The sequence below is a fragment of the Haemorhous mexicanus genome, chromosome Z (genome assembly GCF_027477595.1).
Source record: "Haemorhous mexicanus isolate bHaeMex1 chromosome Z, bHaeMex1.pri, whole genome shotgun sequence".
Taxonomy (NCBI): domain Eukaryota; kingdom Metazoa; phylum Chordata; class Aves; order Passeriformes; family Fringillidae; genus Haemorhous; species Haemorhous mexicanus.
Genome location: NC_082381.1, coordinates 20598375 through 20611186, shown reverse-complemented (window position 1 = coordinate 20611186; position 12812 = coordinate 20598375). Strand labels below are relative to the sequence as shown.

The 12812-nt window shown below is 42.8% G+C and overlaps 1 protein-coding gene across 4 annotated transcripts in view; it reads left to right on the top strand.

Annotated features, from left to right (window-relative positions):
• Positions 1–12613, top strand: part of MCC (MCC regulator of WNT signaling pathway) — a 183230-nt gene extending 170617 nt beyond the window's left edge. For all 4 annotated transcript variants that reach the window (XM_059873449.1, XM_059873450.1, XM_059873451.1 and 1 more), the window contains 2 exons: positions 7825–7947; positions 8987–12613. In XM_059873449.1, the coding sequence (XP_059729432.1) occupies positions 7825–7947; positions 8987–9167 (304 nt within the window). In that variant the 3' untranslated portion in view covers positions 9168–12613. The remainder of the gene's footprint in view (positions 1–7824; positions 7948–8986) is intronic.
• Positions 12614–12812: the final 199 nt, after the last annotated feature.

Here is a 12812-nt window from a genome sequence, read left to right as displayed (position 1 = left end):
AGCCCTGCTTCCTGTCCCCTCCTTATCCCGTCATTACAGAGACTAAAGCTCCGGCTGCCCCCCCCTTGCCACTTTCCTATTCTGTCCTTCTGTTGCTGTTAAATTGTCAGGTTCTTCGCAGTTAATTGAAACAGACTGAAATCCAAATGAAACAGCAGGACATAGTTATGGTTTGGGTTTTGGTGTAGTTTGGAAGCATTTATTTGCTCATTGTCTGCAAATGGCCATGCAGCAGAGCAATCTCATCCACAGAGCCAGGCTGGCTTCTCTCTGCAGATGTGGATATTTTCATAAATCTGAAATCCAGTAGCATGTTGTGAAACTTTTGTTGGTGGTGCCCATCAGCAGAAATGCAAGGCAGAAGCAGTTCTTCATCTATTGTGTCATAACGTGTTTGTTCTGGAACAAGTCAGGATTTCCTAGTAGTGCTCAGCATTAAAACCCCTGTTACTGGCTTTTTACAGAATTCACTTGTCTTTTACATGGTCACTATGCTAACTGGGAGAAAAGTAAATTAACTTTAAGTCCTATGCTGTTAAAGCTACATCTATTACACCAATTTCTGGTGTTGCAGGCTAAGCTCACTAATTCATATGTATCCTGTTTCAGCCAAACATAAACGCTTTCTGACAGAGCCTTTAACAGTTTTGGTTTTCCCTCTCTCTTTTCTTAATGGAGTGATGAAGGGCTTTAATGGGCACAAAACCTCTTCTTTCTTGAGTCTGAAACATCCATAAACAAGCTTCTTGGCAGGAAATACCTTACTCTTGAGAGGGTAGAAATGTGTTCTCAGCAGCCTCATGGCCTGGTGCTGACACCTTGATGATTGTGCCAGAGGCCAGTTTTGTAATACAAGATCTGATTGAATACCCCAAAATCAGACACATGACGCAGTCTCTGAGGGAAAACCTTAAATGAGTTCTCTTTCTTTGCTGGTTTGTTCTCTTCTGCTGGGGCAGGGCAGGGAGCACTGTACGTGACTTGTATGAGTTTGTAACTCAGTAGACACAGCAGGTTATGCTTTAATGCAGGTAAATGCATTAGAGGTGGCAGGAGGGAGGCAGTAAGAATTCCATTCTGCTTTAGAAGGCTGGTGATAATGATGATAGAACTGGTATTTTCTTCTACTAAGAAAATATTTTCTTCTACTTTCATTCTGTGAAAAGTGGCCTAACTGGCAAGACTGAAACTTCTTCCTCTCTCTAAGCCTTGCTACAGATGTTTTGATTGTTGAGGTCCTGTGTGGTCTATGCTTGTATTTTCAGCTGCAGGTAGCTTTTCTGTTTGTATAGGGTTGTTTTTTATTCATACATTTAGAGAATCACTTATAAATCATTAAAATGCTTGGCCAGGAAGGATCTAGCAGTACTGGGCAAGAACCATGGCAGGCAAAACACTCTGTAAACCACACTGACTGTTCAGACTTCAGCTGCATCATCATTTGGCACTAAAGTATGATCCTTGATGGCTGTGCAGGATTACATGAATCGTGTCAGTCTAGACATGTTTCAGTAACTCCCTCACAAAAGAGTGACTTTCCATCTGGCAACTACATAGGAGCTTTATATTTACCATGCCTGATGACTTCTAAACTGAGATAGTGAGTGATGCTTCTAATTGCGAAGTCACCGTGGAGAGAGGAACTGAGTAGTTATCAGTAGAATGGCAAAGAGCTCTTCTTCTGTCAACAAAAGGTACATTTTGCACAGAGCTGTGGTCCCACCTCTCTGGAGTAGAAGCTGCAGGTATTTCTAGTAAGACATGAAATTATTGCCATAATTTCCTGGTGTCTCTTGAGACAGTAAAATGTTTGTTGCACTCTTATGTCCTTATGGCTGTCTGAAGACCACAACTGTGTTTTGTGCCAAACTTCTTTTCAAAGAGCAAACATTTCAATAGATAACTGGGCCAAGGCATGGCAGTGACTACTTCCTGACACCATGTCAGTGAGAGAGAAATCATGCCACCTTCCTTTATTTTAAATTTCCATAAACTCCGTGTGATGGCATGTTAACCTTGCATATTTTCAAGGGCTGACCTTAGTTTCATGATAGCAGCAGTCAGTAAATTTCATCATTGAAATTCAGGCCTATGCTGAGCACAGTACGGGTGTCTCAGAAATGGAAATAGAAATGCCTAAAACATATCATAACCATTCGTATTTAAAATTACTCTTACACTTTTCTTTGACCAAGGCACAGCACAAACACGTGGTGGGTCAAAGTAGGGGGAGAGAGACAGATGTTTGGGTTCTGGGCCTACTGATGCATCATGGCTGCTCTCTGTCAGTGTTTGCTTATTTCTGTTCTCCAGTTACCACATCAATTAAATGAGGAGATAAGCAGCTCTGAGGCATTTGAAAGTCAGACACTAGTATGGCTTGTGGTCATCACAAATTTCTGAGATGTCTCTTTTTTGTGACTGTGCAGTATCCTGCTGTGGTTTTCCCTTGGCTTCCGGGGGCTTTTCAGAAGGCATGGCCTGTCTCTGGAAATCCCTCTGGAGAGTCCCACTAAGAGAAACCTTCTCACAAGGAGGGAAGTGACTCATGGTGATATCAGGGACAGATTGCTTAGAAGCACCTTGACTAACTATTTTTACTATATGCCTCACAGGCAGCCATGATTTGTCTTTTTCTCCATTTTTGACATGGTAAGTAGTTCTTACCACCCTGTGGTTATCTGAACTGCTGAGCTGCTATGCACTTCGATATAATCATCACAGGGAGCTCCAAATAGCTCCAGGTCTGGAGACCTTCCAGGCTGGGCTGACAAAGCTGGGTGGGAGGTTTGAGTGCTGCTGCCTCCCTCCAGGGCTGTTCTCCCTTTTTGCTGCCAGTATGTTGCTTCAGGACCACACCTGGCCTGTCTCCCCACTGCAGGTGGTGTAACACGTGCCTGTAGTACTGTCTGTTTTTTGAGCTCTGCTCCGAGCATCTTGGCAATCAGCAAAAAAAGCAGTTCAGTATTTTACACCAGCAAGGTGGTTTTTGAAGCACCCTCTGTCACCTCTGCCATTGGGAAAGGCCTCCTGGGCACAGGTGGCTGGCAAGCACGGGTGGTGCTTCAGCAGGTGAACCAGGAAGACGTGGCATTTGAGGAGGGTGGCTGTCTTGGCTTTTGTGTAGTGTTGCTTTGTTGCTTCTTTAAAACATTTATTGTATTCTGGATGTTTCCCTCAGCAGGCCAAGGCAGACCAGTGAGGCAAGCGTGCATTCGGGTTAGCTGGGGGATTCTGCATGCCAGCCTGACTAAGATGTTAGTTTAGACTGCTGATGAAGAGAGAGCTTATCTGCATGCCTTTTAAATGTCCAGCTGTTATCTCCTGAGAGGAGAGGAGTCAAATGCCTAGGAAAAACTATCATGTGTCACCCTGTTCAACTGGAAGAGTCAGAGAGGGGAGTGAGGGATGGTGCTGGGTTCACTACAACAGGAGGATATCAGGGAAGGAGTAGGAGTGGAGTGGAGTGTGGAATGGGAGGTACCTTCCCTTCAAAGTAGAGGCTTCAAAGACAGCTATGGACCGTGCAGGAGGTGCCTTCCCTCCCTCCCCTTCCTCCCCACCCTTTGGCCTGGGGCTGCTCTTCCAGCATGGATAGCTCTGCCAGGAATTCTCTGTCCCCCTGGGCTGGCTGCTGCTGGTCCTGCTGCATCAGGGCTTTGTGCCTGCAGAGCTCAGGGGCAGGTGCTGGGCTGAACCTGGTCATCCCACTCCTCAGGAGGAGCCAGGATTTGAGGGGATCTGCCCACAGCAGATCTCCTTTGATGGGTAAGAAGATGTGCCCTAGGGATGGCAAGAGTTCTCTGCCTGGCTGTGGGAAAGTTTCTCACCTCTTCATTTGGAGAGAGCTCACTGTTCCTCTTTTTGCTTCAGATTTGGCAAGAGCTATGGTGCTCTTGACCCCAGGGCAGAGGGGTGGTAGCTTTTGCAAGAAGGGGAGCTAGCTGGGTGCACTCCAAGCCAGGGGCAGAAAAATCAACTTTCTGCGTGCCAGAGAAGAGCAGCTTCCTGTTAGCAGCACTGGGGAATTTTCAATGAAATCAGCAAGAGCAGGAAAATCTGGGAAGACTTCTAGCACGTGTCTGGGAAAGCCCAGACAGGAGGGAAAATGTAAGGTGCTCATGACCTTGCTTACATTACCGTGTAGGAAACATGGTGTCAGTGTGGGGAGGACAAATTGACAGAAACAGTTTCCTTTATGGCCCTGGCAGAATTCCCCACTCTCCAAAGTGGTAGCATTGAAAGCAGAGAACACCAGTTAGCCTCTTCCTATTCAGCCATCCTGAAACAAAAAAACCCTTGAAAACCACTATGTAGCTGCCCACTGAGTGTTGTTTTGATTGTGGAAAGACCAAACAAAAGCCTTTATTGCCAGCATATTAGGCATTTCACTGAAAATAGTGTTCTTAGCTGATGTTGTAGGCTGTAGGCCTTGAATACACTCATTCTGAGCTTTTCCCTGGAAAGGGAGCAGTCAGGGATTTCCCCAGCTGACTTCTCAGCAGCAGGGAGCCCTTGTGTTGGAAGCGAGCCATGCCCTCAGATCACAGGCTTGTTCCCTCTCCTGGGAATAGTTGCTCATTTTCTCTGTGTTCATGAAGTGTCGTGGCTGTGTTTCCTGTAGCCCCAGCTTGCCGTAGCCAGTTTGAGGAGGAGCTGTTGCAATAAGGAGCAGTCCAATAGAGTGGGAGTCAGAGGCTCACAGAATTTGTGCTCTCTGAAAAACACTTGCTTCTCCTTCCCTCTTCCCATCAAAATACACAGATAAGTGCTTTCTTGGGATACATAGAGGTCCATATTACCTCCCTGGGGCACAATAGCAGTGTGAGTTTGGTGTGTCTGCTTCCAAGGGAGTTTGGATCTGGAAGACTCCAGACACAGCAGGAGGCTGTGCCTACTTGAGTAGGATGTTCCATACTGATGTAGTACATCAAGTATGCTCCATCCCTGGCAACTTCAACATGTTCTTGTTGTAGAGACGTGGTTCATAGGCAACATTGAAAATATTCTGCCATATTAAGCCCTGTAGTGTCTGATTTTTTACATTCTGCAGTCAGGGAAGTGCTGTGGTGCTGGAAGTCCCCTTAGGACAACACCTCAGGATTCAGTATAGCTCCTGTTCACTGCCTAACTGCACAGTCAGTTTTGAAGAGAAGCAAGTGTGGACAATTCTTTCTGACCAAACTGAGGTGATCAGTGATAGGAACTGAGGGAAGCAGGGGGAGTAACCATTGTGAGGCACAGGGTTCTTGCAGCCTGTGACCTACAGCTCTGAGGTCTCTCATTTGCTGCTCAAACAGAAGATGCAGCACCCTGGGGAAAACCTTACATGCTTTAGTGTGTAATCGTCATTCACCCTGCATCTTCATTTCCCAGAGGAACCCAAGGTGCTTGCTCTGCATTTGCTGTTGCTGCTGTGTGTGGCTCCTCAGGTATGACTTGTTCTATGAAATGTCTCATGAAGTAAAGATATTTAGATAGGCAGTTTTAAAACTGTAAAAGGGTGTAAAAGTACATCCCTGTGTGTTGTTTTTTCCAGATTTTTGAAATATTTCAGCACATGCAATCAAACCACCAGTTGCTTTTCCGTGACATTAAGGTTGAGTAGGTATTATCTAGTGCTGTTTCAAGACATCATGAAAAGCCAAAAGAAATACATGTATTTTACTGGTGCCAGTGTAAATTTGGGTCATCTATAGATTTGAAGTTCTATCCACTGTTTCCTGGTTCAGAAAGTTCAGAACTGGCATCTTAAGTAGCTTGAACAGGGTGCTTACCATTCTGCTGGCTCTTTGTCTTTGACAATCATCACGACAAAGATGTTTTAGACCAAATATAAAGAAATATGTCTTGATGTTTAGCTGAGTTCGGGCTGAACAGGGCTGATTGAAAGGTGTGAGTGAAAAACAGACAAAAGGTGATATCATTGTTTTATCAGGTAACAGTCACCATAGCAACCAAACTTTACCATGCATGAAAAGTTCCTCAAAGTCTTTCTACTGCATTTCTTTTCCATGCAGCTCTTGTTACAGCAGGTGTGTGTGAGGGAGTTTAGCCGCAGTGAAATGTGGCTCTGCAGGGCTCTTTCACATGGGACTGTGTGCAGCGTTTCCACAGCGACACCTTTTCTTGGACATGATGTTAAATCAGCCTCACACAATTTTGAGATTTCTCTGCCCATCTAAACACTGTGCATGTTTATTCCACTGGACTTGCTATTCACACTAGGTCGTCATGCTGGAAATGGTGCTACTGAGCCTTCCCCAGAGCCTCTGGATGTTGCAACCTTTGGAGCAGAGAAGTGCCAAATTTACCCTACTCTGTTCTGTCACATCGGCAGTGCAATGCCACAAATGCATTAGGTCTGGCCTCTGCCACATCTGATCTCTTCTTGTTTGTGCCCTGGCTCTTTTTCTTCCTGTTTTCTTTGCAGAAAACAGACTTTGGCTGTAGACTGTGCTGAGCCTTTCTGACTGCTGAGATAGAATATAAAAATTAAAATTTACATTTGGGATGGATGGCAGTGAACTTCTAACTGTGGGGGAGAAAGATTGTGTTACTTGAAAGCAGAGGGCATGTTCCTTCAATGAAGGGACTTACAAAGAATACTGATGACTCTTCATCAACAAGGGCCCTCTTATGTCCTTTCTCATTTGGCTGGTAACCCAGCTCTGGAGTCTGTTGGGATAGACTGCTAACTTGGAATATTTCCCCGGCTGACTTTGTGAAAGCCCTTCTGTTGCTGCTGGAGCTGGGCGCTGTCCCTCTCTCCCGTGATAAAAGGCTGCCATACCCAGGCCTTCCTGGGAAGTGCAGGCTGCTGACCTGGGATTCCAGAGGATCCCTGTGGTCTCTGCAGAGCTGGGGAAGCTTGCACAAACTTCATGGTATTCATTCCCATTGGCCTTATATGGGAGCTGGCAGTTGTCTCGTTATTGAGGTTAAAACAAGTGTACTCATGTAGCAGCACTGCAACAAAGCAGGAGGGAGAGGTGGATCACTGCAGAGTGGTTGTAGGCAGCAAAGCACAGACTCCTTGTAAACACACAAAGTTCCCACATGTCAGATTTGATGCTGCAAAATCTGTGTCCCAGTTGAGCCCAGCTACATGTCATTCTTAAAACACCACTTCTTTAAATTTTTTTTGTTTTTTTACTCCCCTCTAAATCTTACTTTTTTTTCTCTGGGCTATCTGTGCAGAGTTAGGGTCACAGAGAAGAGCTCCTGGAACAGTCCCATGTGAGTGTAGGAGTGGGCTCAGCACGCATCAGCCATCAGCTCTAGAGCAGGGAGCTCCTCAGGAAGAAGCACCTGCCTCGTGCCGCATGCTTACCTGGGAAATGCTTTTTAAACCCAGCTTAATTCCCCAGCTGGAATACTTGCTGCTGCCCAGAACTTCTATGTTGTTCACTTTTTTTTTCCCTCATAGAGATACTTGTAATCTGAAAATGCTGTAAGATACCTGATTTCCATTTTGTCACACTTCATGTAATTGGCGTTTGGTTTGGAGTTGGTAAGTCAGTACAGATATTAGCTATTTATGTATCTTATTTCTTAGTGTGATTCAATGCACACAGCATCATGACCTACCAGGGAAGTTAGTTAGTTTAGTCTTTTGTCTGCTCTTTCTCTGATCCTGAATTCTTAAATGGTGAATGTTATAAATATCAATCTTTGGAAAAGTTTAATGTAAAAACTACCTCTTGTATTATCCTAGTAATAGTAAGGAAAATATTTGCAGCATGCCAACCCAGCAGAGGACAATTGTTGAAGTACTATTTTTGTTGTGAAAATAGTTTTCTACTTCTTTTTCTCCTGATCCAGGGAGAAGAAACTGAAAGCAAGAGTGCAGGAGTTAGTGAGTGCTTTGGAGAGACTCACAAAGAGCAGTGAAATCAGACATCAGCAGTCTGCAGAATTTGTTAATGACCTTAAAAGGGCAAACAGGTAAAGGATCTACCAGCAGATGGATGCACTACTGGCTTATTTTTGCTGTGTTCTTGCAAAACACTAATATTCCACTTAACTTAATGAGAAGTTTTGGGACCCTCACGTTCTATCCACATGTCAACACTCTAGGGTTATAGTTAGAGAAGGGGGAGGTATAAACCTCCCATGTAGGCCACTGACAACTACATAGTTAAGAAGAGAAAGCAGGGAAATAGGTTAATCTCAATTGAGTTACTTCTAGTGATTGCACAATTTAAAAAGCAAACAAAAAATATTTTTGAATCTGTTACTTTGTTTTTAAGTCCTCCCTTATCTTTGGCTCCAACCTCTTCATTAATAAATTGTCTTGAATAATCACACCTAAGTTCCATTGCTCACTCAGGTCATTTTTCTTGTACTGTATTTGGATGGCCTAGGAATATGGTGGGCTGCAGCTGTCCTTCCTGCAAGCAGCCTCTGACTCACAACGTGGTTTTCCTTAAATTGCATTTAAAAGCCTTTGTGGAGAGAAGCAGCACCCATCTCGAGCTTTCCAACCCAGTCAAGGTGGAGGCACAGAAGCTATTCAACAGCTAGCAAATAAGCACAAGATGCCATCCTCTGAATGTTCTTGCTTACTTCTTTAAAATGAAAAATGCAAAATCACTCGTTGACTTTCTAAGCAGATTCTGGCCATGTAATGTTTTTTTAAATTACCTCTGATGTTGTGGTATCTTGACACATAAACAGTGGTATAAGAGGTCATCAACAGCAACCTCCATCTGCCTCTTAGAACCATGTTTAGTTTTCTTTGCCAGTTCACTGGAAAAGGTGTGTGCTTCCCCCAGGAAAGACACAGACATTAGCATTGATCTGGGTTTGAATCAGAAAGGTTTGGATCTAATCCATTTTAAAGCGCTGGTAAATTTAGGGAAGGGGATCAGTACCCAGCCTTTGAAGTTTCATGAAGGGAGGACTTTGGGGGTAGACTTTTTGTAGCACTTACTCTGAAACAAGCCTGTTTGACTTACCCTTGTATGCCTTGTGTTTTTAACAGCAACTTGGTAGCAGCTTATGAAAAAGCAAAGAAAAAGCATCAAAATAAGCTGAAGAAACTGGAATCACAAATGATGGCCATGGTGGAGAGACATGAAACCCAAGTAAGAATGCTCAAACAAAGAATAGCTTTACTGGAAGAAGAGAACTCCAGACCACACACCAATGAAACTTCTCTTTAAGTGCATCTCTTTAAAGGATGCTTAGTGCCATTACAACTTTCTTTCTTTTGGAGGTTGACTTTTAGGTAGCTTCAAATGTTAAAAGCTCTGATTGTCAATGCTGACAAAACTTAAAAGCTCCTTCTCTGGGATCCCAGAGAGGTATCATGGGGATAATAAAAGTGTTAACCTTAAGGACTGTTTCATAATGTAAAGTGGCAGTGCCTGAATTATCATGCTATAATTGTGTACATTGTCTGTGTTGTTACGTCTGTATTCATACAGCTTCTCTTTCACAGTCACCCATGGGTGACGGTGTCACACAGCAGAACAATTCATGTTAAGAGGTTTTCATTTGGGTAGTTTGGAGATCATGTGGAAGTTTTCCCAATCCCTGAGCTCTCTGCACACAAGTCCGTACTGAACCTTCATGACTCACTGCTGTGGTTACACCACCAAACAGGCAGCTGCAGAGTGGGGATGACAGCCTGGCTGGCTTTTTTTTTTTGTACCCTGCTTGCAGTTCTGCTGCTCACAGTGCAGGTCAGGTAGGAAAACTCCTGTTGATTTGGGGAAAAAACAAAGAAAGCGTAGTTGCATCTCTGAGAATTATGAAAAAAGTGTAATTCTTACAGAGCATAAGAGGGCCAAAGGCTGTGGGTTTCACCATGCCACACAAACAGTCTGTGCCAAGGGTGAGTAAGAAATTACAGAAGACCTCCTGGTATTTATATTGCATGGTGTTTGCAACTACTTTGTAGAAAAAGTTGTTTTTTCTTGCTATATACTCTATATCCAAGGTTTTCTTTAAGAAGCTGGGCCATTTTTGTCACGTGTGTTGTGCTTATTGCAGCTTACTGTGATCAAGAGGTAGAATGTCTTCTTTTTATACTTTTTTTTTTTTTTGACCAAAAAAAGGTACTTAAGTAATGTACCTGTTTAATATTGAATACATAGGCACAAAATTATAGATGTTTAGATGTATGGATATCCAGCCACAAACAGAATGTGAATGTTGAAGTCTTACAGCTTTCTTAGGTTAGTTTTTGTTACTGCTAACATTCTCTTGTTTAAATCATGTATTACTGTATTATCAAACTGACTCAAGTGCAAATTTTGGCTTGTTAGGTTAATGAACATTAAGCAAATCATGGGGATCAGGTTGATTTCTGTAGGGGTCAAAATACAGGAGTCTGCCATAGCACCTGTTATATTCAAAATTTGAATTTGCTTCTTTTTTTCTTTTTTTTTTCTTTTTTTTTTTTTTTTTGACAAGAGTACATAAAAAAGGTTTATGTGTGTTTTAAAAAGCCACGCGATAGTCCCTTCACTGTGTTAGCCTGCTGCTGTGTTATGCCTCTGCTTTGCATTTTCCAGGCTGATTTTCAGTGAATCTGATTTCAGGAGATTTTTGTCGAGTTGCACCTCAAGTTTTTTACTAGTGTATCTAGAATTACGATAACTTTTCTCATTTATTCTTCCCATTACTAGTTTCCATTACTAAGGAAATATTTTAAAGGACTCTTTTTGCCTACTGCTGGTTAGGTCAGACAACATAGTTGTGGAAATTTGTGTTCAGAATGTGGCATTATTGCTACGTCTTGATTACATCTGGAAGTGTAGCAGTTAAGTTTTCCATCTCTTACTGCTGTAGCTGCTGTTGTCTTCTGTCCTTAGAGTAGTCATTCCTACTTCTCTAGAGTCTAGTATGTCAGCCACAAAGCCAGCATCACATGTAGATTGCAACAGCAAATTAAAACAATGCTGATTTCAAAATGTTTAGGTAGTGATGTTCTAGTTTTGATCAGTCTTCTTTCTCATAATAATTGCACTTCTTAATTTATAATGTGACTAGAAATTATTGCAAATGAGTCTCTTGAGGGAGGAGGAGGCACATTGATTTCTTCTGTCTCTGTGGTTCTGCTTAGCAGCTCTGTGTTTCCCCTTTTTTGGCCCCAGTTTTCTCACACCCAGGAGGGTGGGGGTTTGCCATCAGCTTCAGTGGTAGCTGAGCAGACTTGTTCTGAAGAATCACAAAGGAAAGTATCCATCATGTGCTGTGGCAAAAATGCAGTTACACTTTTGTCTTCCAGCATCTGAAGCACCTGTGTGAGTTGAGATCACCTCAGAATGTCCATGTGAAATACCTTTCACTGGAGAGGACAGGAACCATACTGCACTGAGCTGCCTCTTAGGCTCATTTTTTCTCCCTATTTAGATTAATGGAACTACAGAATGGTTTGGCTTGGAAAGGACCCTAAAAATCATCTTGTTACAATCCCTTTCTGTGGGCAGGGACATCTTCCACTGGACCAGGTTGCTCCGAGCCCCATCCTACCGGGCCTTGGACCGTCCAGGGATGGGGCAGCCACATCTCCTCTGGACAACCTGGGCCAGTGCCTCAGTGCCCTCACACAGAAGAGTTTCTTCCATAAAAAAATTCACATTCTCTTACACAGAAGCATAAAAAGCTGCACCCTCAGTGTTTTTTCCAGGCCTGACAATTTGCTGATTATTTCACTGCATTTAGCACAAATCCTCTGTGCCAGCTGTGCTCTAGAGGTGCATTGGAATTATAAACCATCAGTAAATGTAAGCCACTCCCATTTCTTTCCCCGTAAGGGTTGTAGATGAAGAAGCAGCACTGGTACCATCCAGCCTCAGCAGTAGCCATAGTTTGTCAGACCACCAGTTGAATTATTTGCCTCAGCAAGCAGCTACTGCATCATTTGTTAGCATACTGGAAAGGGTCATCTGGGAAGTGATCAGAGGTTTAATGTTACTGTGAAAACTGTTCATTAGTGATAATCAGCTTCAGCTCCAGTGTACCCCATTCAAATGGCACCAACCCTCAGAAAAAATGCCAGAAACAACCTTAAACTCCTTTTATGCAACTCTGAAGTATCAGCACACCAGAAATACCTGAGTGTGCAGTGCGCAGTGAGTTACAGCAACTTTACTCTCAAAGCTTGTGGCAGAAATAATAAATTTGCAAAGCAAGAAAAAAAAGTGATTCTTGCCAACCTAAGTCCATTCATGAATTAATGATTTGACTTTTTTTGATTTTCTTAAGTCACCAGAGTGCATGAAACTTTGTATTTCACAGAGTGCTCAGAAAGAATTCTTTTTTTTTTTCTAATTCTATGTATAAATCTTCACCAGCTTGAATGTACTGTTAGCTTTTGCAAAGCACATGTAAGTTTGCATTCATGTCATGTTCTGCTGGTTTTGTTAAGAGTTTTCTCCTCCTCCAGTATACTGCACCATGCATTGTAACTTTAAAAACTTTTCACCTCACTGAATTAGCTTTAAATGTATTGCTACCTTTTGTTTCAAAGCAGCTGTAAAATTGCTATGTTGTGTTCATTTGATATAGAATTGTAAAAACTGCATTTATTTATACAGAGGCATTTATAATACTTATTTTACAAATGTTCTTATATTCTGAATAAATTTCTAATGCTGTTTCTTTGCTTTGGGAGTTGTTTCATCATGGCTTGTCACTTTACTGTCGAATGGAACTGCCTAAAGACTTGGCACAAAGATACCTCATTTTGGCACAAAGATACCTCATCTCCATGCTAAGTTACTGAGAGAGATGGTTTGACATTGTCAGTAAAGTTCACTTAACAGAGCCATGAAAAGTTGTTAAGAACTCAGATCTGG